At 39.5% G+C, this 22,500-nt stretch overlaps 1 protein-coding gene across 1 annotated transcript in view; it reads right to left on the reverse strand.

The window, feature by feature from the left end:
* Positions 1 to 22,500, reverse strand: part of SLC27A2 (solute carrier family 27 member 2) — a 38,937-nt gene that overhangs the window by 12,149 nt on the left and 4,288 nt on the right. The window contains exons 2-4 of the mRNA XM_006181300.3: positions 14,215 to 14,424; positions 10,505 to 10,663; positions 8,180 to 8,304 (exon numbers count right to left, since the gene is read on the reverse strand). Coding sequence (XP_006181362.3) covers positions 8,180 to 8,304; positions 10,505 to 10,663; positions 14,215 to 14,424 — 494 coding nt within the window. The remainder of the gene's footprint in view (positions 1 to 8,179; positions 8,305 to 10,504; positions 10,664 to 14,214; positions 14,425 to 22,500) is intronic.

Below are 22,500 nucleotides of genomic sequence, written 5' to 3' on the forward strand. Positions count from 1 at the left end.
TATCTATTTCTCAATTAAATGCTTATATCACTATCTTTTGATTAATCATTTTTAGACATTATTTATTAATTTCCTGTTGTGCTGGCTAGGGATTAAGCTCTTTTCCATTTTCCCAACATCACAATTTTTGGTTAAGCCAACATTCTGTGTTCACATTATTTTGCACCTAATCCCCCACTAATGAGCTAAGTAATATACTATGAACAAATTCTTGAACAATTGTTTGTTTTTCTTGGGATCAACTGCCTCCCTGGCCATTTGCTTCATTTTCATAGTTTCTATTTGCAGTTCTTTCCTCACCTTCCGACGGCCTCTAAATACAATGTTCCTCATGGTGAAATTTGTCGGGTGGTATAATTTCCTTTTTTCATTTTTCTTCCTTATATCCTTTTGCTCCAGTCTGGACTGTTTGTTCTCCAGGCCTGGAAATACCCTTCACTTCTCTTTCCTGGATCCTGTGTCTTCCTCTTTCTTTTTTTACTCTCCTGTTTGGATGGAGTACTTTCTCTAGGAAATTCCTTAAGGAGGGTATACAGGAGGTAAGTTTTTTTGAAACTTTGAATGTCTGAAAATATTCTTATAATATACTTGATTGATAATTTGGTTGGATATTAAAATTCTAGCTAGGCAATAATGTCTACTTAGATTTTGAAGGCACTGCTCCTTGTGTCTTCCATCTTGAATGTTGCTGTTGGCAAGTCAAATGTTATTCTTATAGAATCTTTTCTTTCTCTTTCTCTTTTTGGTAGCCTTAAATCACATCATAGCCTAGCTAAAAATTAAAAAAAAAATTACACTCATTTCATTGGGTACTCAATTGGCCCTTTCAGTATGGCCCTTCAGTTCTGGCAAGTTTTCTTGTATTAGTTTTTTAATAATTTTCTCGTCTCCATTTTCACTGTTCTTTCCCCAATTTCCTGTTAATCAGATACCAGATCTTTTGGATTGATCCTCTGATTTCCTTATTTTGTCTCCTTTCATGTCCACTGCTTTAACTTTTCTCCAACTTTCTGTAAGATTTCTCAACTTTATCTTCCAACCTTTCTATGGATTAAGTAATTTTTAAATCATATGTTTATTTTTCTGGAGGTCTAATTCTGTTTTTTGAGGGAGAGGTAGCATACTATTTCTGTTTTATGGATATAATATCTCCTCTATTATCTCTGAGAATATTAACTTTAGTTTTCTGGAATTCTGCTTCTTTTTAAAAATGATCTTTCCTGTTAGAGGCTTTCTTTAGGTGTCTGTTCATATTTAGGATTAAGGCAACACAAAGATGTTTGAGCAGCTTTGTATGGTGGGGAAGGGCTGTGACCAGGTGGACTGCAATGTCTCATGATGCGGCAGTGTAGCCTCTTTTCTGCGAAAGTTTAGGTCTTCCTAAGAGTAACCCTTCTCCGATCTCTTGCCTGTGAGCATAAAATGGCTATTGGAGTTCTGAAAACTGTGCAGGGGAGGGGAGCTGGGAAGTCTCTCTGGTAAGTACACAGTTACTCAATCTCTGCTCTCAGTGCTTCACCCCTCCCAACCTGCCCTCTTGGGGTCCTTGAGTTCAAAGTTTCTCTAGGTCTTCTCCAGAGAATAAGCCTCCTGTCTCCTGTTACAGGAGTGGGAGAGAGGTACAGCAGATCTACCTGTTTCATACACAGACTTCCAAAAATCCTCCTGTTTTGAAGCCTAGCACCTCATCCCATCTTCAGTTGTATCTGGCGCCTCCAGCTTCTCAGCTGTCAAGAAGTCATTTGGCTTCCTTCTTGTTAACTGCCTCTCACGTTTCATGCCCGTCAGCCCTGCTCTGGCGGTGGCCTTTACCCTTCAGCATGTATGGCTGCAGTGTCTCAGTTTCCAAGGCAATGGAACTTGCGTATCTTCTTCTTGTCCTCCTTGTTTTTGGGAGACTTGTAAGAGGTGAAAGGGCAGAAGCTATTCATCATCTTAGGGTAATTCCTGAGTCCATGTTCTTAACATCTAATATGCTATACCTCTGCTTGGCTCCCCAAGGAGAAAAGAAAGCACCCACTGATAGGAGTGAAAGGGTGAAACTTAACCTCTCTGCTTTACAGAAGAGGTCTTTCTGCCTCCAGTGTAGTCCAAGGAACTATCTTAAAAACCACATCACTATCTCAAAACTACCTCAAAAACCCCCACATCACTCTCAGGCCCTTTCATGGTACTTTATCACATTCACATCTGAGTCCCAGCACAGTAAAATTCTTGCTCCCTGGCTCAGCTAATCAGTCTCACCTCCTGCCACACTGTTTGCAGTTTCCAGTGTGTCAGATCCTTCATTCCACAGCTCTGTACATGCTGTTGCAGCTAACCATTAAGCCTTTGTTTCCCTCTATGGCTGGAAAACAACTCTGCATCCTTCAAAACTCACCTTCTCTGGCAAACCTTCCCTGATTATGCTCTCTGTCCCTCTTTCCCCTGGCCTACCCCTGTTCTGGCCCCCACAGGTCAAACTGGTCACTCTTTCTTCTGTGCTGCTTGCTTTTAGAATAGGGGTGATGCAGAGACAGAAATTTTAGGCTAGGGTAGGACCACAGAGGTTATCTAATTTTGGAGGGAAGGCAGACCACACTAGGGAGGCAAGTTGAGTGTTCAGCTGTCTCAAGATTCTTATCTATCTTATTTCCCCCTCCAAATATCATGACTCCTAGGTATGGCACCTGGAACTTCTCTGATTCCCTTTTTCTCCTTCTCTGTCCCCCACCCAGGTCACACTCCCTGCAAGCAGTACAAAGCCTCATTTAGACTGCTTTCTTTAGCTTCACTCCCTGACTACAGTAGAGAAACATTCAGCTGTAGCAATATCTTGTCCCAATAAATGCTTTTTTTCCTGAATGACATTGTTTCTTGGGCAATTACACAAAATTGGGGTTGATAACTGTACACTGCAGGGAATGAACCAGACTGGCCTTTCATTATAAATAGGTCCTCTGGATGCTAAGGCCCAAATATAACAATGGAAGACAAGTAAATTGAGTAAAGAATATTCCCCAATAATACTGTAAAATCGCCCAAGCCAGTAGCTTTGCTGTCGATCTCCCACTCAAGCTTAGATGAGGGTGATTAACTAATTTGAATTTTTTTTTCTTCCTTCATGCATTCCATTGATTCATTCAGTGATATGTATGGAGTACTTACTACGAACCACACATTCTAAGGCCCTAAAAATGATAATATTGGCTACTGTTTGTTGGTTATTTACTAAATGTCAGGTACTTTGCTATAAGCTTTACATACATCATTTTGTCTTCGCAGCCTCCTATGAAGTAGGTCCTATTGCTTCCCTGGTCAGTTAATGGGAAATTGAGATTTAGAGTGACTTACCATCCTGCTCAACTGGTGGAGTCATAGTTCAGGCCTGCTGCCTCCAGAGTCCTTGCTCTTAAGTACTCCATGAAGTCCCTTGAGCTGAACTCCTGCCCTAAGGTGGCTGGGCGCATTCCTCCCTAGTCCTCTGCTCTACCAAGGGAGCTGTGGAATGTAGTTAAGACGAGGGAGGAGAAGCATAGTGGCCTCCACCTTCTCGGCATTGCCCCAGATTCTCGTGATGAACCCTGCCATGTCTGTGAATGGGTGCATTTGGTTCATATGCTCAGCTAGGGCAGGAGTTGCCTCCCTGACACCCAGTGCCTGGGGGCTGCTGGTAGTGTCAGCCGCTCCAGGACCAGACTATTTCAGCAGCTCTAAGGGTGGGAGAATTTCTGATTACATTGACTCAGAGACTCCCACCATTGGTTCTAGTTTATATCCACTTTTGAGAAGTCCTTTTGATACAATCTTTCTTTAAGCTCCCTTTAAATCTGTAGAATCTGAGTTTCCTATTGTGATTTTTTAAAAAATTGTGCTTAAAATATACATAAAGTAAAATCTACTATTGTAACTATTTTATCTATGCAGTTCAGTGGTACTAAGTACATACATCATGTTGTGCAACCATCACCATATCCATAATCTTTTCATCTTGTAAAACTGAAACTCTATACCCATTGAACTCCCTAACCAACCCTTCCCCTAGCCCCCAGCAACCACCATTCTACTTTCTGTCTCTATGATTTTGACTACTCTAAGTACCTCATATAAGTGGAATCATACAGTATTTGTCTTTTTGTGATTGACTATTTCACTTAACATGATGTCCTCAAGGTTCACCCATGTTGTAGTGTACTGCAGAATTTCTTTCCTTTTTAAGGCTGTATAATATTCCATTGCATGTATATAACACACTTTGCTTATCCATTCACCCATCCACATTTTAGCTATTGTGAATAATGCTGCTATGAACATGGATATACAAATATCTCTTTGAAAACTTGCTTTCAAGTTCTTTAGGGTATATACCCAGAAGTGAGATTGCTGAATTGTATGGTAATTTTATTTTAAAATTTTTAAGGAATTGCCATACTGTTTTGCACAGCAGCTGTACCAATTTACCTTCACACCAACAGTGCACAAGGGTTTCAATTTCTCTACATCCTCATTACAATGTGCTATCCTGTTTTTTTTTTTTTTTTTGATAGTAATCATTCTAATGGGTATGAAGTGGTTGTAGTTTGTAGTTTGATTTGCATTTTCCTAATGATTAGTGAGGCTGAGAATCTTTTCATGTACTTATTGGCCATTTGTGTATCTTCTTTGGGGAAATGCCTATTCAAGTCCTTTGCCAATTTTTGAATCAGTTGTTTATTTTGTTGTTGTTGTTGTTGAGTTTTAGGAGTTCTCTACATATTCCAGATATTAAACCCTTATCAGATATGTGATTTGAAAATATTTTCTCCCATTCTGTAGTTTCCATTTTACTCTGTTGATAGTGTCTTTTGAGGGACAGAATTTTAAAATTTTCATAAAGTACACTTTGTCCGTTTTTTTCTCTTGTTGCCTCTGCCTTCAGTGTCAATATTAAAGAAATCATTGCCAAATCCAGTGTGTAGTTTTAGCCTATGTTTTCTTCCAAACATTGTATTGTTTTAGGTATTAAATTTAGGTCTTTGATCTATCTTGAGTTAACTTTCATATATGGTGTTAGGTAAGGATCCAGCTTCATTCATTTGTATGTGGATATTCAGATTTCCCAGAACCATTTGTTGAAAAGACTATCCTTTCCCTATTGAATGGTCTTGGCATCCTTGTCAAAAATCATTTGCCCACATATGCAAGGTTTTTTCCCTGGGCTGTCCATTCTATTCAATTGGTACTTTATGTTGGTACCACATTGTTTTGTGTAAAGCTTTATAATAAATTTTAAAATTAGGAATTGTTAAGTCCTCCTATTTTGTTCCTCTCTTTCAAGATTGATTTGGCTATCTGGGGTCCCTTGAGATTCCATATGAACTTTAGGATGGGTTTTTCTATTATTGCTAAAACCATCATTGTGGTTTTGATAGAGATTGTATTGAATCTGTAGATTGCCTTGGGTAGTAGTGACCTTTAAACAATGTTAATTCTTCCAAACGATGAACAAGGGATGTGTTTCCACTTATTTATGTCTTCCTTAATTTCTTTCAGCAATGTTTTGTAGTTTTCATTATACAAGCCTTTCCCTCCTTGCTTAAGTTAATTCCTAAGTATTTCATTCTTTTTTATGCTATTGTAAATGGATTTTTTTTTGTAATTTCCTTTTCAGATTGTTCATTATTAGTGAATAGAAATGGAAATGATTTTTGTGTGTTGGCTTGGTATCCTAACACTTCGCTCAATTCATTGATTACTTTTAACAGATTTTTTATCCTTAGCATTTTCTATACTTAAGATTATATCATTTAAAAAAATCTTTAGGTTTTTTGAGACTTTGAGCATTTACTACAAATACTTATACGTATTTTCCAGACAAACCAGAATTCAGGGATGGGGTAAAGCAAGGGCCAACAGAAACTCCAAATCCACTGCTAGATTAGAGGTTATCCATGAACTATACACCACATCATAAAATATTTTGACAATATAAAACCCCAATCAAACTGTCTTTGTTTTCCAGCATCCAAGACAACATTAATAAAAAGGAAAGGTGGAAGTGTCTGTATGTGTGAGTAAGCCTAAAAGAACTATACACAAGCATACTTATTTTCTTCAAGTCCAAGGTGGCTCCCATTAGAACTAATAGAAATAACATGCCCTCCCTAGGAGACTTCTGACAAGGGACTGCCTTTAAGACAGAGGAGAAAAGCCAAACAGAAGGGCCCTATATAGACTTCAGAGTTTTAATAGGGAGGCATGCAATCTTTAGGACCAGATGGAATACTAATGTGAAAAAAATTCAATAATGACACTAACCGAAATTGCTGTGGAAAAGGTCCTCACCCACCTCACAGCTAATTATGACATCAATCTGTTGAATTCTGCCCCTCTAATCAGAATAATATGTCCAAAGCCCAAACATTTTGGGGGAAGAGACTACCTCCCTTAAGTCAATTATACATCTTTCAGGGGCAAGAATTTAGAGATTCATTCAGCAAAACTTGTTGATGCCTAGATTGTACCAGATATAGATCTCGGTGCTGGGGATCTGGCAACCAACAATGCCCCTGGGGCACGGAGCGTTCATTTAACTGGAGGAGACAGACAACCGAGTGATACTGCCGAGGAAAGCAGTAACCCACGAGATGAACAGTAACGGGTAGCGGGGCGTGTTTGAGAATTAGTGGGCGCGGCTTCTCCGATGAGATGACGTGTGGGCAGGGACTAAAGGAAGTGAGGAGAGAAACAACGGGGGGCAAGAGCATCTTATACTTAAGTCTCACTGCATCTGTTACAGGCACACCTCAGTTTTATTTCACTTTATCTCGTTTTGCAGATAATGCATTTCCTTTTTTTTTTTTTTTAAACAAATTGATAGTTTGTGGCAAACTGGCATTGTCAGATGATGGTTAGCATTTTTTAGTATAAAAATGTATTTTAAAATTAAAATATTTTAAAATTAAGGTATGTACACTCTTGTTTTGTTTTGTTTTTCAGATGCAGTGCTATTGCACACTTGATAGGCTACATAACATAACTTTTATGTGTCCTGCAAAACGAAAACAGTCATGGGACTCACTTTATTGCTGTGGTCTGGTACTGAACCCGCAATGTCTCTGAGGTCTGCCTGTATATAAATTGAACATAACAGGTGCTTATAAATAGCAGTTTATCAACTTAGTGATCCTTTAAGTTTGTTTTCTTATGGTAAGTGAAAGGATTAAAGAAAGTAGGATCTGGTGAATTGACTACATTATCTAGTCTAGTGGTGCCCATCCGAGGTTGATTTTGCCTGCCAGGGTACATCTGGCAATGTCTGAAGACAATTTGATTATTATGACCTAGCCGGGGAGAGGGTGGGCACTACTGTCACGTCCTGGATAAAGACCAAAGATGCTACTGAACATCCTGCAGTGCACGGGATAAGTTCCGACAGCAGAGGATGAATGGGCCCCAAATGTCAGCAGTGCCACTGTTGAGAAACCTTGATCTGGTCCCCAGGGGGGCTGCCATTTTTGATGAGAGCCTGGGCAGAAGGAGCTCTTTCAAACAACCTGATCAAGACATCCAGATACCTGAAACAAGGTTGATCCAAGGCCCTTGGATTTACTTATGTTGGGACATCTATTCTAAGCCTGGGGACAGACTCTGTCAGATGGTTTCAGAGCCACATAGGGGTTTATTCATTAAGCAACATTAGGAAAAGTTTCCTGCACCCCTGTGGGAAGAGAGGGCAAGGAGATAAGATGTGGTCCCTGCCATCAAAGATTTACAGCCTAGGGAGGATGGGAGCAGGAAGACAAAGACCAGCAATGTGACAAGGACCACAGGGGAGGAGAAATCAAATGAGGTAGGGGAAAGGAGTAACGACTCCTGCTGGGGTGGCCCAAATAGGTTTAATATATGAGGTATCATTTGAACTGGGCTTTCACAGAGTGTAGGCTTTAAACAGGCAGAGAGGGAAGCAGAGGATATGGTAGGTAAAGGGTAAGATATAAAAACAGAGTCAGTAGGGATCAATGTTATTAACAGCAACTGCTATCTAGTAAACCCCCTTTCTATGACAGGTAAGGTGCTAAGCCTTTTATCATGAAAAAACAAGTGTAGGGTAAACTGAAAACTGATATATATGAAGCAGGTGAAACCTAGCATGACCCAAAGTGACTCGAATTTCCATCTTATCTATTTCAAAAAGATAATGAAACATGGGGATTGTTACCTCAGGAGTATTGCATAAATACCGAAGCAGTTCACCAATATACTGAATGATAGTGACGTTGTATTTTCTGCAATCATCCCAAAACTGGCTGGCTGAAAATTTGCTCCGTAAAACAAAAGTGGCACCTACAGAGAAGGCATAGAAAATACTAATAAAAAATGCTGCCCAAAAGATTCCCATTTATAGTTGTCATTTTTGAACTGTAGAAATTTAAATATGAATTATATTCACAAACAAGTATTAGGTATCAATTATGTTCAATACAAGAAAAAAAAAAAAAACCACACACAGTAAGACATGTTTTTGTCCTATAGGAGCTTCCAGTCTAGTGGGGGAGAACATGCACACATCTTGCTAATAAAAGTCAGTGTGCAATAAACAAGAGGTTCCATGAAACCCTAAAGAAATTTGAGTGTGTGTGTGAAGATTAATTCTGCTTGGGGGCAAGGGTTTAGAAAGTCATATTGTAAAAGAGGTAGGAATTGAATTAGGTCTTGAGAAATGAGTGTGTAGAAAGATGAGAGAATTCCTGGAAGAGGAAAAAGCATGGACATAGAGCCAGGACTGTCCAGAAGGTTGAGTGATGGCCAAGACTCAGCTGGCCTGTGACTAGAATGGGAAAGGGTGGGTGGGTCAAGGGAGATGGACCTGAAGCAGCAGCTAGGGGTGCAATCCTGAGAGTTTGTAAGTGCCAGGTGGAGGAGCCAGACTTAATTTTGTAGGCAATGGAGAGCCAGGGTCTTGAGCAAGGAGGAGATATTCTTATTCGATGGGAGAGGTAGACAGAATCATGGTTCCCAAAGATGCCCATGTCCTAATCCCTAGAACCTGTGAATATGCTACTTTACATGACAGAAGGGACTACTAGATGTGATTAAGTTAAGGATCCTCAAATGGGAAGATTATCCTGGATGATCTGGGTGAGCCCAAAGTGATCACGAGGGTCCTTATAAGAGGAAGTCAAGAAGGTCAAGAGCAGAAGGAGATAGGATGACAGAAACAAGAGTTTGGGGTGATATGCTTGGAAGATGAAAGAAGGGGCCATGAGCTAAGGAATGCAGGGCAGGCAGCCTCCAGAAGATAGAAAAGGCCAGAAAATGGATTCTTCCCTCGAGCTCTGGAAGGAATGCAGCCCTGCTGACATCTTGATTTTAGGACTTCTGACTTTCAGAGCAGTAAGAGAATAAAAATCTGTGTTGTTTTAAACCACTAAGTTTGTGGTAATTTGTTACAGTAGGAATAGGGAGCTAATACAATGGGTAAAAATAATGTATCTATTATAGCCAACCTAATGATAGGCATGAAATGTAGTAAAGTGAAATTTGGAAAGTCCCAAGTATTTTTTCATGTTATTAGTTTATTTTTACTCCTAAATATACAAAGGACCAATGTTTTATGAGAAATTTTAAAAAATGCTATATTTTCTTTCTAAGCATATATCTCTGGTGCTTAAGCAAATGTGTCAGTGATTGATTTGTCCCTGTGAGGGGTTCAGAGTCACCCTGTCCTTGAAGGGCCCCGCAGTATGACCAGGCCCAGCGCTCCTTGCTGATTTGGGGTCTGGGACTGATGCTGGGCTACTTGTTTTATAGCTAGTCAATAAATTGATGAGGGAAAGGAGCAGAGGCTTGGACAATCATATATGTATTTGTATATACATATATGTTACTCTGTATACATATATAATTATTTAAAATGAAATGTAACATGGGAGAAAAATTAAGTTATTTAGCTTAGTTAGAAAGTTAGAGATGGCTCCTGGAAGAGATGGATATTGGACTGAGCCTTAATGTATACAAGGGACAGAAATTCTATTGAAAGGAGAAAAGATGGCAGTTCTAATTTACATGGTAAAATTCCAGAAGGAAAGAGGAGAGACAGAAAGCCAAGTATTCTGACCGGAGCTGAGGACCTGGGGAAGCTGGGAGCAATGAAATAAGATGGGACAACTGTAGAAGTTTAAATCAGATGCTGATGCAGATCAACACGCAGATTTCTGAAGACAGACGTAACACAGGAGAATTATTTATGGAATCTAAGGATCAAGTGTCTTAACCTGGGCAAAGACCTAAAATATTTTAAAGACGTTTCCTCTTTGATATACTGAACAATTATAGCATTATATTCTAGACAAGCAGGCATGAGAAAATACAGATTCTTTTACATACTTGCTTGCTATGTGTGAGCCCAACAGCCCTGTTATTAACAGGGAAATAAACACTCTTCCGGGCACACAGGGAAGTTGCAAACTTTGTATTACTGTTCCTTATGAGCACATGTGAATGAGCACTGGGCTACAATGCCTTGTTGAGAGAAAAAGCTTACCAGCTAGGATACATCCATGTAAGCCAATCATAAGCGCAGCACTGTGGTACAGGGGTAGGGTGGTATACATTACATCCTCCTCCTTAATCCCGGTGAAAACAGCAAGGCGGGTTCCATACCATATGCGTTGATGATTGATCACTGCAGCTTTCGGGAGACCTTTGTAAACACATGGAGAAGGCATGAGTGAAATCAAGAGTAGTCATTCACAGACACATGGTCTGGGAGAGAGATCTGGTTTGGGAAGATTCATCATCTAGTGATTAGAGAATTGCATGGGGAGGGACTATGATTGGTAAGACCAACAGCTGGCAATTTTTTTCTGCAAAGGGACCAGATGGTAAATGTTTTAGGTTTTGCAGGGTCCTAATTCTCTACTGCAGCTACTCAACTTTTGCTGTTTTGCTGAAAGAAGCCAAACACATAAAGGAACGAACTTGGCTGTGTTCCCATACAACTTTATTTACAGAAACAGGTGGGGGCTGTTTGTGGCCCACAGGCCATAGTTTGCTGACCCCTGAGTTAGATGCTTATTGCAGTAGTGAGTTGGAGAGAAAGGAATGAATGTCTGCTCTGAGCCTACCACCTTGCCAGATCAGTTGACCCTTGAATAATGGAGTTTGAACTGCTTGGGTCTATTTATATGTGGACCTTCTTAAACAGTAAACACATTCATGGTTGGTTGAATCCATGGAGGGCCCCCTCTAAGTCACATGGGGATCTTCAACTGCACAGAGGGTTGGTACCCCCAACTCCCATATTGTTCAAGGGTCAACTGTGTTTTCAAAATTTCACTTAATTCTCATAATTATTTAGATAAGTAGAATTGTATCCTCTAATTCAGATGAGAAGTCTGAGATTCAGAGAGATTAAATAGCCTATCCATCCCGTCGCCTTCCTTTGTAACCACTTTTATGAATTTCTTATGTACTTTTCTAGAGTTTCTTTATACAAACACAAGCTCATTTGCTCACATATTCTTGCCTTTTCCCCACTTAAAGAAAGCACACTTTTCTGCACTTTCCTCCCTTGCCTTAACAATGTGTTTTGGAGTTCTGTCCGTGTAGAAATTTCTCTTATTTTTCATTCACTTATTCTCTCAGGTGCATCAAGTCCTTTGTGTGTGTATCAATTTATTTCCACTGTTTTGCTATTTCAAATGATGCTGCAGTGAATAACCTGGTCCACATGGCATCTCACACTGTGAATGATGCTCTATCTGTAGGGTAAATTTGCTGATTTGAGACTGCTGGTCAAAAGATATAATAAGTCTTTGTAATTTTGATAGATACTGTCACATTGCCAGTTATAAGGGCTGTCCGCATTCACTCTCCTGTCACCGAGGCATGAGTGTACCATTTCCTCATAGCCAAGGTATGATTTCAAATGTTGTGATTTTTACCAATCTGAAAGGTGAAAAGCGGCATTTCAGTGTAGTTTTAGTATACTAAGTGCATTTGCATTTTCTTAACTATAATTTATGTAGGTTTTTGTAAGACTCTATTGAAAGGGTATACTTACATTGTTTCCCATGGAAGTCAGTTTAGTTGGGGAGGGCATGACGTCATTACTAAGGGGCTGGGGCTAGAGTTTAAGACCTGAGAGGGTAAACTGGCTTTGTGAAGAGGAAGGCAATTCTTTGTAGACTCAGATGCTTCAATACTTAAAGGTACCTTAGCCAGGTATTCCCTAAATAATAGCAATTTGTTATAAGGCAAAGCAGTGTAACTGGCAAATTTTGTAAACACAATTCAAAATTCATGTTCTTTGATGTTGTGTTAGTATTAATGCCCCATTCTATACTAATACTAAGAAATAAAAGAAAACATCAACAAATAAATTGTATTCACGTTGGAAAAGAATTGTCTGGGTAGTAAAATCTCCAAGTTGTATTTTAAAAAAAGAAATGCACCTCCTTTGCTGCTTTGAAGTACTTTCAGAAAACTTCCTAATTCAAACTTTGATGAAGAAATAAGAATATTTGGTAACTATTATATAATTTTGTGCTAATGACTGCCTTTGAGGAACAGGGAGAACGTTTTGTTCTCTGATTGCTTAAATGAATTATTTTAGTTAATGTTTATATGAGTCACCTGGCAAATATTTTATTCAAAGATAAGGAGAAAAGTAAAATAAACATCAACCCAATTATATTCCAATTAAATCTAAATTCTGAATTATAGGGTTAAATTAAGGAGTGCTTGTTCTCTTCTTCCTAAAATGGGTTTTATATTTGACTGCCAAAGCCCACATTGTGAAGAAGCTCCACACTTGTCTATTTAGTATTAAGACTAGAACTCCTTGTCACTAACCAAGGGCTTGTTTTATCTCAATTATTTCCCATGTCAAAGTTTATAATTTAGTTTTACTCTTCTATTAAGAAATGAGGGTAAAAGTTCCATATATTAAGGTAGCATCTTGATGTAGTGAAGCATTTGGTTAACTACATCATCCTGCCATTCTGTCGGCAAGGTGATATATAACTTTTCCACAAATAAAAATCAGGTCCAGGGACTGGGAGATCAGGTGGTGCCAAGGGCCTTTCGAGGTGGAGAGAGTGGGTACCTATAGGCTGGTGTTGACATGAAAGGCTGACAGGGACCTTTACCCTTATCTATAATGTTGATTATTTTACAGGGAGAATGTGTGCATGTTACCTGCTTAAATGAACATTTTAACCAAAAGAGGGAAACTATTCGCAAATTCAGTTTCCCAATATGAATAGGAATAATTAGAATGCTGGGGCTAGCTCCCTGCCCTCCTCTTAAATATATCTCTCAGGCTGCATGTTATGACACTTTGGTAACGTTTTCCCTGGGCTGGAGTGGGCAGACACTAAACAGCTGTGAAATGGACGAACTAGGAGGTATTGTGGCAGAGTGGTCAGCTGTATGAACTGTGGAGTCAGCCTACCAAGGTGCATTCTGACACTTCTACTTCCTAGCTTGGGAAGCATCAGCTTCTGAATCCGGAAAATAGGAATAAGAATAGTACCCGTGTTAAGGTGCGAGAATTGTACGAACAAAAGCCAAGAAGCTTCAAGAAGAGCACTGAGCACATCTGACCTTTAAGATTGTCTGTTCCATGTGCAGTGTTCCAATAACATTATTAATTGGCAGTGTTTTCTCTTAGTGGCTTATAAAATAATGGTGCAGCTTACAGTTGAAGGCATCCTAGATTTGATGAAATATACTATTTTATGCTCTAAGCCAAAAGCCATCCTACACCCACAGCACCAAACAGCTCCAAGTCAGTGTTGCATGGGAAGATAGCGATCAAAACATTTGTATAAATACAACCCATTATTGTCCTGCAGTTTTCTTTGGCGGTCCATTTATAATTGGTTATACATTATAGATGGACTGTGGATATTATATAATCAAAATACACCATCATTTAAAAAAATTCCAACAACCTATTCAGTGCCCAGTCTTATCCATTATCGTAACTATTTTTGTAGTTCTTGGTTAACCTCTTTATCTGTTTTGTTTACCAACTAGGGGGAAATGCGTGTAGCTTAGAGAAACCCAAATGGGATCATATGCTGTGAAATAAGATCAGTTTCCACAGGCAAAGAGCTAAATAAATCCCCTAAACTATTAGTTATCTGATAAGTTTTGCCAAAGAAAGAGAGCATTTGAAAACATAACCCAAGATTTAACTTCTTCATGATAGATCTGCTTCTTTGAGAATTCTCTTTTTATTTTTACCTGTGGTTCCAGAAGTATAAATGTATAAGGCAGGAGTGGAAAAGGTAACTTCGGACCTCCAGGACTCTGGGGTAGGTTCAGCTGACATCTCATCCACTTTGTCTAGGAAAGAGTCGACCCCATCTGTGTTAGAACTCCTGCTCATGTAATAGACGGCCACGTCATCTTTTTTCAGGCTTGGCAGCACCTCTTCAACAGCCTCTTGTAGTTCTTAATAAGAAAAAAAAATCCAAACAAACTAAATTAGCCCATTCAAGTTCTATTTGTGTGGTAAATTTCACAGTGATTTTGCTTCCACTGAACTTTTTGCTAAAACGTGTAGACACAGTGATGCCTATAGTTAGTTAGCATTTTTAACATGGGATTTACCACATTTGAAAATATCACAGGATCCCAGTATTTGAGGGAAGGTTGGGTTTTGATGGTTTCATAAGCAGCAGATGTTTGGTTGAAATCTGTACTTTCCATGGCAAGTGCAAACAAATGGACATATGGGTAAAAACCAAGATTATATAAATATATGACATATGCATCTCTGATATATATGTCTCACAATACTCCAGAAATGAATTTAGTTATTCCTAATATGTGCCCCATAGGACTAGTGTTAAAAAAAATTTTAAGGAAGAAGAGAAATGAAAAGAAGGGAGCTATGTTGACAAAGATGATAGAAGCCAACTTGATATAACACATTTTTTTACATATCAGTAACAAATAGTCCCACTAGGAAGGTTTAGCTGAGAAATGAGCTCCAAATTTCATAATTACACTCTCTGGTCTAAGAAAAAAAGGGCTGATTAGCATGTTTTTCAAACTGTGGGTCACAACACAGTAGTGGATTGTTAAATTCATTTAAACTGACCATCAGTCTAAACAAATAGAATGAAATAGAATTTTTTTAGAGCATATCACACATAACATATTTTTTAAAAGTTTTTCTTTAAAGGTATGTATTGTAAGTATTATTTTTTAAAGTTTTGTTTCAGTTATGTGAGTATGTGGGTACTGGATTATGCACAAATGTAATTTTTACAGTGGGTCAAGGTCAAAAAATTTTAAAGGCATTGATTTACTATGCAAACCACATTTCAGCTTTGCTGCTTGGATTTTTGTGTCCATCCAAAAGATGAGATGGTCTTTAGGCTTCCTTGTCTTGAATTGTGATAACTGAAGTGAACAGACATTCTTAATAGGAAGGTGACTCAGTAGCCCAGGGAATTACCTTGGGGAGGCTATACCTGATTCATCTTATATGCTTTGTTTTTCAGATATTTATGTATAATGTCTCCATCAAGACAAGAGATAAAATCTGGATAGATGCATATAAAAAGTTTTAAAACATTTAACCAAAGAACTCATGCACCTGATCAGTATAAATCAAATAGGACAAAAGAAATAAAATTATAATGAAAATCCACAGCCCCTTACCTCACAACTAAACATGCTACCTAAAGGCAATGACTTTCAGTTGTTTTTTAGCTGTTTCTTCTAGCAATCGCCTCTCCGTCACCAAATTGTGTGTTTTTCCTGCTATGTCTTGACCTATCATTTTTGATCCCACCCCCATTTTACCCCTGACCACCCCCAATGGTTATGATCTTCACTTTATGTTGTCTGGGTTAATGACATTTGCATCTATTCTGAGACCACAATTCTGTCTTCTGAGCTTTGTCTGTGTGTTGGCTATAGAAGCTCGAGAATCAATACCAGGATCCACGAGATTGTGACAGTGTAATTATCTGTAGATATGACTGTAGAGCCAAGTAACACACTGTAATCATCATTCCTTTCTTGAACAGTTTTCTCCTGGAGTTTCTATTGGCTCTCATTCCTTAATGTACTGCTTGCCTCAATTCATTTTCAACCTCCATTAGATCAGCTTCTCTCTCTCTTTTTATCTTTCCTCTACTCTTTGATTGGTTGCTCTCCAGTTCTTCAGCATTTTGGGAAGATCATCAAAAACATTACTGTTGTTGGGAAGGGTATAGTTCAGTGGCAGAGTGCCTGCTTAGCATGCATGAGATCCTGGGTTCAATCCCCAATACCTCCTTTGGTTTAAAAAAAAAATACTGTTGTAAAAACAGTAACTGGAGTGCTAATGTCCGATCCCTGGCCAGTGTCTTAGTTTGGGTCATTATTTCCTGCCTAGATCATCGCTGTTGCCTCCTGACTGATCTTGCCTCTAACCTCTCCGTGCTTCCAGTTTATCAGCTATGCCACTGCCCGACTTCTTGTTCCTGCCCTGATTAAAATCCTTCAATGGCTGCTCATCCCTTGTGATAGAATCCACTCTGCTTATGCAGCATGTGAGGTCCTGGGGTCGTTTAGTCCACCCCTGCTGGCTTTTCTGACGTCCACTCCTACTATCGACTCTCGTCCCCTTTTCCTCTCCCCACACTGGTCTACGTGAAGTGAATGTACCCATGTGTCTCACATCTTCCAACCTTTGTCCAGGTGGTTTTGTCTGTTTGGAAGGCTCTCCAGCCCCCCGGTCACCGGGAAAACTGCTCATCTTTCAAGACTCAGCCTCCATGACACTTCTCTCTGTGGTCTTCCCAAAGAAGCCTGCACATTGCTGCTATCAGGGTATTTAGTATGTAGTGTGACAGGCTTCAGTTCTTTTTCTCCTATATTAGACAGTGAAAACTGAGATTAAGGGATTTATAACTTGATCATTTTAGTAATCCCCCATCCTCACCAGTAGTGCTCAGTGAATGTATCTAATTGAAGGAACCTGCACAAAGTATTGTATTAGTCAGTGTGGAAGAGGATTTTAAAGGATTTAGGTATTGCAATACTGTGAGTTAATAAACCTCTAATAAAATAAAATGCAGAATGAAATCATATCTGTGATACAGGTCTGCCTTGCATACAAGTAAGGGCCCACGGAAGTAAATTAAAGACAAAGCAAAACAAAACTACTATTATAACTTAAAGAATTAAGAAATCTCTCTCCTTCCCTCCCTTGCACCTGAGACTGAGGCTGTATAGTTAAATGGTGTGTTCATAAATTACCTGGATTAGCTTCTTCCTCCCCTCCTGTCTCTCCCGACATTTATTCAACATCTATTTCAAGAGTGTCCCTATGTGCCAGGCATGGTTCTAAACACTGGATACAAAAGTGGGCAAACCAGCTACTGTCCTTGTTTTCATAAAGCCCAGGTCTAATGGGGGAGGAAACAGACAAAGAAATAATCCATTAAAATAAGCTGTCATAGGTGGCACAACAGAAGAAGGAGGTGGCGATTTGGAGGCACGTGGGATGGGCACAAACACAACCTAGAGGAATGATATCTAAACTGAAATCTGAAAGCGGGAGTTGGCAAGATAAAGATCCACAGAGATTGACTGCCTGTTTATAGCAGAGGGAGAAGCTTTTGCAAAGACCCAGAGGCAAACAGCATGGTGCCAAAGTAAATAAAGGAGGCTAACGCTGACAGGAGGGTAGAGTGGGAGGGGACAAAGTTTGGGAGAAGAGGCTGGGATGTAGGTAGGGACCAGGTCCCCAGCTTAAGTCAGGTAAATGGGTTGGAGGGGGTAAAACCAGATAGAGGTAGGGAGACTATTTGGTAGCTTAAGTTTGTTTGCACCAACGAGAGAGATTTCTCAGTTCTTTAAGTACAGCAGAGGGTAAAGAGAAGTATTTAGGAGATGTTTGGGATGTAGAATACACAGATTTTGGTTAACAGTCTTGAAGAGAGAAATATTATAGGTCAAAAGGGACTTTACTTTTTTCTCTAATTTTTTAAAAGAAAATATGCTCAGCCATTAGTGAGAAATCTAAAATTAGTAACAGTAGTAATGACAGGAAAAGGAAATGTAGTTAAGCAGGCGTCATGCTGGTTCACAGTTCAAGCAATTTGGCGAGTTCTGTCTTCTATTTCTCTCATGTTCCCACCTGGCCCTCTGCAGGCTTTTTGTTTATGATCCCTGACCTTTCAGAGAGGTCATCTCATCTGAAGAGAAGGCCATTGTCCCTGCACAACACAATGTCACTCCATGTCATCTGGGCTGTTGGTGTAGGATCTGCATTTGGACATTGACTTGAGGTTCCAGGGCACACCTCATATGTCCTATGGTAGCAGCCTCTCTTCCCTTAAACTAAAGACGCTGATGTTTAAATCAATTAATCAATAAATCAATCCACACACTTATAAACTGAAATTTGAAGGGAAATTATAGATGTGAATGAAACTCACTAACTCTGGATTTGATATTTAGTGTCTTTTCTTCATTCTTTCATAAATGTGATTGGGCCCCGTGTTTTCTGCTTCACACATGGATTTTTTTTTTTTTTTTTGGTAATTCTTATTGTAAAGTCTGCCTCCTTAAGATAAAAGTGGCAATCAACTGGGACACATAATGTCCAATAATTCTACTTGTCACAGGTTGAGCTCCCTGGGACTCCGGGGTTTGTGTGCAGGAGTCTTCTTGGGAACGACGCCTGTGGGGTTTCCAGGGAGGTAGGTTAGACAGAGGGAGAGCTGCACTGTGTTGTAGTCACACGGTGGCCTCCCTCAGTTGATCCTATGGGGACTCTGGGCCTGGGATGGCCCTTCACATTATCCCAAATGAAGCAAAGTGGCTTCTACCTTCATGCTTGCCCACCAACCAGCCTTTGGGTACAGGTTAGGGGTGGTAGTGCTCGATGTTGGGCAGAGCTGTCTTAACAGAGGACAAATCCTCTTGGCTGACCGCTGTCAGCTGCCACTGCTTCCAGCAGCTGAGGAATGAGTATCTTGGTCCTGGAGTGGGGATTTAGGCAGCACATCACAGCATTCACCACACCTTTTGTTCTTACTGATAATAAATATTTACAAATCTCATTTGTATTAAAAAAATTGTATAGTAGCTTTGCATACTTGATGTAATTTTCACAATGACCCTGCGTTATAGATAATGGCAACCCTGTTTCTATAAGTGAGGACAGAGACTCAGTGAATCTATGTATGGAAGGCTACATACAAAATGAAAAGAGTTATAGCAGGCTTCTGGGATTCCCACCATCTTGTTCCAGACATTCAGTTTCAGGTTTTGGTATGCAATGATTTTTTGGAAGATGCTGTCTACTTGACCTGCTCAGTGGATCTGCCTTTAAGAATGGTAATATGAATGCTCTCTTCTTCATCTTTTTGATGAAGAGCCCAGCCTCAAGCTTTGTGAATAGCTTGGGTATGAGAAATAGTATGGATGGAAAGTTACCTGAAGAGTGTAGATCTGTCAATTCATTAGTCTGGGTTTGAGTTATGGTTGGAAATAGAACCTCAGAGAAAGCAGTACATATTTGGGTGATGGAAAATAGACTGATTACAAAATCCCTGCTCCCCTTGAAAATCCGTTTTGTTAAAAGGAAAATAAAAAAAAAATTAGGGTAGCATATGAGGTTTCCTACCCTCCTACATCCCACAAGCCTTTTTTTAAGAAAGAAAGAAGAGAAATTTCTGAGTACACAGACCCATTCCTAGAAAGCAGGGAGAGAGGGCGGGTGTTGAGCTGAATCAGTCTGCATCAACAAGGTGGCAAGATGCTACTGGCTAAACTTGTAGCTTTTTAATAGGAAAAGCATTTAATCTAATATCTTGTTCTGCTATTAGATTGCTTCATTGAATGAGTAGCTTACCGAGTTGGTTAAATAAATCAACCCAGAAATGTTTACCAATAAAGTAAGATCTGAAAAGAGAGCAGTGAAAGGAAATGAGTTTTGATCAGAATTTCAGGATGATGTGAAATGGTTGGTGGATAAACAAGCAGGATTGAAGACTTATCTCTTCTTTATTCAGAAAGGCAACTGAAACAAACTGGTTCTAACACAGCTCTTGGAGACAGTCTGAAAATTGTTTTAAAAAATTGTTTTAAATTATAACTGATTTTGTATCTATCACAGGCAGTTTGGAATTATACTAATTAATAACCCATTGTCTAGTCTGTATATCAGACTAGATGTGGTAAGAACATCCTTTAGGTAGTCATGCATACCTCTTCCCCTCACCCCACAACACAAATCACCCTGAGGTCAGAAAGATGTTTAGTCAACGTTAAGTCTCACCAGGAGTAGTAAATCTTTAACAGGGAGATACTCATCTTACAATTATATAATTACACAATTTCTTAATATTATTATTTTTCATTTCTCTCAAAGTTCTTGCTCAGTTAAAGTATCTTGCTTTCTAAGTAGCCCTGGAATCAAGGGAAATTCCTTGTCATGAGGTTACCAATTCATACCAGGCCTTACATAATTATCATTTGATATCCACAAGCAACCATGGGACTTATCTACCAACTACCTACTTCCCTGTTTCTCTGTAGAAAAGGACCCTGTGGACAGTCCTTTTCAAATACTGGCCACTTACACTCATTATTCAGAATAATCCAAACTCTGTCCTTCTTAGGATTCAATAATGTTAATAGCTGATTTAGAGTTTATTTTGTTTTTAACCTCTTCACTCCCTTCTTGTTTCTAAAGAAAATGAACTGGTAAACATTCCCAATATGCTAGTAAAGTGCTAGTTTGTTTTTGAAAGGAGATGTGCAACTACCCTCCTTGCAACCTTTAGTTCTGAGCAGGGCAAGAAGAAAAATTTTAGAGAATATCTTTAAGCGAGCTCTCTATTCAGACCTTGGGCTACTTGTCTGGGATCCTTGAATACACTACTCATCTGATGTCTGGGTTTCCATCCTCTGCCATCCTAGGCACAGACTCTCCCCAGCCCATCCTGTGTTCATCACCAGTTCCCTCTCTGGCAATGAGACCCAGAGAGAACACTTGTCTCCCCTAGCCCACTGCCAGAGGTAAACTGGAAGGTAAAACAAGTCTGTAGGAGGGAGAGGCTGGGCCTGGGGTCAGGAAGATTGGGTCTAAATGTATTTTCTCAAATCAGGATATAGTGGATTTTTTTAAACATCATTTTTCACGCCCTCACACCCATTCCTACGGTTCTTAAACTTCAGAGAAAGAAAGCCTATTACAACCAACCAGAATGGTGGGACTCGTTAATGCAACAAACATCTACTGAGTGACGACCATGTGCTAGGTATTACTATGGCATTACTCAAAGATATATGAGAGACTTGTAAGCCTTTGAGACAATCAAACAACATATTGAAATGACATATCAAAGTGACTCCTTGGCCGGCTCAGAGAGATGAGAGGAGTGGAGATAAGATATCTCTATGCCCTGATCCTTGACTAAAGTTGGCATTTGAAAATTACCTGCTTGCATGGAAGTGAGGCCGCTACTGTTGGCCATTCCTTGGATTCTCTGAGTCCCTATTTTCTCTACAGTAGAGTTTCTTCAGTAAACAGCTTTAAAAAATTACTATTCTTTAAGGTCAGCCTGCTGTTGTCCTTACATAGTAAAGCTCTTAAATGAAGCATCTCACTCATCTCACTGTGTTGGGGACCTGATGAAAACTTCCTCTGGGCTCCTCTTACCTGGAATGCCCCCTCCCCAACTGTATTTGCCCAGCTCAGTTGTGGACGCCCCCAAGAAGGCTTCACCCTCTGCTGTTTTCCCCCACGGTGCTTTATTAGCTCTACCAGAATACTTACCATGTTCTTCTGGGTGTCACAACCATTTGTGTAAGAGGCTTAGTTTTTCTGCTGGACTCTAAGGTCCTTGAACTAATTTAGCTTCTTCTCTCCCCAACCCATCATGACAACTAGCTTGGATCTCATGGGGACTCTCTCAGTGTTTCCTGATGTGAAATCAAATTGTTGTACCATCTGCTTTTCTCCATCTAACCTTAAAAGTTTATTTGACAAGAGTTCTCCTTGATCCTGACACTAGTTTTATAAAGAAGTCCTCCTGTTTTAAACTTTCAGTGATGCAGTACTTTTGAAAGCTAACGGAAGCATTTTCTCTTATCGTGTTATTTAAAGGTGGTTCGAGTGTCCAATTTTATTTTTTACAACCTTGTAAAAACAGGTCAAAGATAATCTGGAATGTTTTATAACCTCTCTGGGTCTCAGCCTTGAAATACAGAGTATCTTTAACTGTTACTAAAGCCTTGTACAAGAGCAGTACCCACATCACGGGAGCCATGCACAGTTAAGTGGAGCCATGCAACGTAGACCTGGACAGTGAGCTGAGGAAGGAGTTACCCTTCCAAGAAGAGCTAGTTTAGCAACAATCTTAATGCTCTCATAAATGGAAACAAAGCAAATTTACTATTTCAGGGCCTCGTTTGGGTGTTCTTACAAAACAGCCTATGTTGTGTGAAATTAAATATGGTTTCCTAACTTACCCATATTCTATGTTTGGGAAGTTGTTAGAAAAACTACCAGCC

Source organism: Camelus ferus, chromosome 6 (assembly GCF_009834535.1).
Source record: "Camelus ferus isolate YT-003-E chromosome 6, BCGSAC_Cfer_1.0, whole genome shotgun sequence".
NCBI lineage: Eukaryota > Metazoa > Chordata > Mammalia > Artiodactyla > Camelidae > Camelus > Camelus ferus.